Source organism: Schistocerca gregaria, chromosome 1 (assembly GCF_023897955.1).
Source record: "Schistocerca gregaria isolate iqSchGreg1 chromosome 1, iqSchGreg1.2, whole genome shotgun sequence".
NCBI lineage: Eukaryota > Metazoa > Arthropoda > Insecta > Orthoptera > Acrididae > Schistocerca > Schistocerca gregaria.
In genome coordinates, this window is record NC_064920.1 from 846,597,693 (window position 1) to 846,599,648 (window position 1,956).

At 34.6% G+C, this 1,956-nt stretch overlaps 1 protein-coding gene across 1 annotated transcript; it reads left to right on the forward strand.

Annotated features, from left to right (window-relative positions):
* Positions 1–1,085: 1,085 nt before the first annotated feature.
* LOC126277826 (uncharacterized) lies at positions 1,086–1,688 on the forward strand. Its single transcript, XM_049977401.1, has one exon. It carries the CDS (start codon positions 1,086–1,088, stop codon positions 1,686–1,688), a length of 603 nt encoding a protein of 200 aa, XP_049833358.1.
* Positions 1,689–1,956: the final 268 nt, after the last annotated feature.

Sequence of the window (1,956 nt, forward strand, 5' to 3'; positions counted from 1 at the left end):
ATCATACAAATCAACAAGGAGGAAAGAATAATAGAAAATCCTCAGGAACTGGCAGACTTTGTAAATGACTATTTCCCTGGTATTGCAGAGAAGTTGCAGCAAAATCTTCCTAAAACTCATGTTGCACCCACAATGACACACAACAAGCACAGTGATGATGTGTCCCATAAAACTACCAGAAGCCAGAAAGGCAACACAGATATGAGAAAATAAGTAGTCAGCAGACATAGGGGAGGTTCCATTCTCTGTCCCATAGGCACACAAGACAGCAAACAACTCTCATTAACATACTTTATAAATGACTCATTTAGTTAAGGTACATATCTTTCCAGAGTACCCAAAGCATGCACAAGTTGTGCTCTTACTGAATAAAAGTATTGCAATGAGTTTTGAAAACTACAAGCCAGTTTTGCTACTGTCTGCATTCTCAAGAATAACTGAATCAATCAATAAAAGCAGACTAATGAGTTGCATGAATAAATACACCCCTCTTAATGAAACACAGTTTGGTTTCTGAAGTGGGAGAAGTAGAATATTGGCTGTTACAGATTCACGAAAGTGGTACTTGAAGCTCTTGACAAGGCTGATTGGGTTACTGGCATAGAAAAGAGGAACACTATGTGACAAAAAGAATGACCAATGATGACAATGTTAAAGATTTCAACAGTTTGCTACAAAGCTTACAATGGGGTGAAAAAAACAGCATTACTTTCAGTGAATTTTCATCAGATATTTATTATTGCTTCAATGTCTCATGTCCAGAAATGACCTTTACAGTAAATGACTGTAAAAAGATACAAAAAAATAACTGGATAAATCGTGAAGTAAAAACAGCAAGAGAGAAACTTAGAATTTTCCAATATGCAATGATAAGTAATAACAATAATAATAGACTAAAGGTAGAATTTAAGAACTATCAGAATTACTATAAAGATCTTCTGCTAGAAACTAAAAGTAAATATGTAGCCACAATGTTAAGAAACTCTACTAACACAGGTTTAGCTGTTTGGAAAGTAATAAATAGCTTTAGGGATTGTAAGGACAGATCAACAAGTGATTTTACTATAAACCATAAAGGGCATATCATGAAATGTCAATGTCAGATTGCAAATGTTTTTAATGAGTACTTTTCTTCTGTTGGAAAATCAGTCAATGATGATTTTAAGAATCTTCAGCATAGATATAGGGGCATTCCAATCAAACAAAGCATGTACTTGGCCCCAACCAATAACAAGGAAGCCAAAAACATAGTAATGTCATTAAAAAATACAAAGTCAGCAGGCTATGATGGATTGTCTATCTGTACACTGAAAAGATGCACAGACAACATATCTGATGCCATGGCCACAGCAGTAAATGATGTAATTGCATCAGGTTGTTTCCCATATAGTCTAAAGACAGCACAAGTAACCCCGATTCACAAGAAAGGTGATAAATCTAAAATTGAAAACTACTGCCCCATCTCAATCTTACCTGCATTTTCTAAGGTAGTTGAGAAAGTTATTCATACTAGACTAATGACATTCCTGAGTCAACACAATTTAATATTTGAAAGTCAGAATGGCTTTATGAAAAACAAGTCAACATCAGTAGCAGCAGCACAATTAATAGACAAAATAATAAGGGCCATAGAGAACAAGGAGTATGTAACTGTACAAAAATATTGTATGCAGATGACACATCAATAGTGTGTAAACACAAAGACTATGAGAGTCTGGAGGTAGAGTGCAACAGTGTAACTAATGAAATAGTCAAGTATTTTAATGAAAGCCATCTAAATGTAAGTACTTCTAAGACTGCAATGATGGAATTTAAGACAAGGAAACAAATAGAATTTGACATGAAACTATCCATAGGAAATGCCATTGTAAAAAAGGAAAAATGGACAAAGTTCTTCGGAATTACAATTTCAGGACAGCCTCAAATGGGACATGCATTTGATTCCTTAGCATGTAA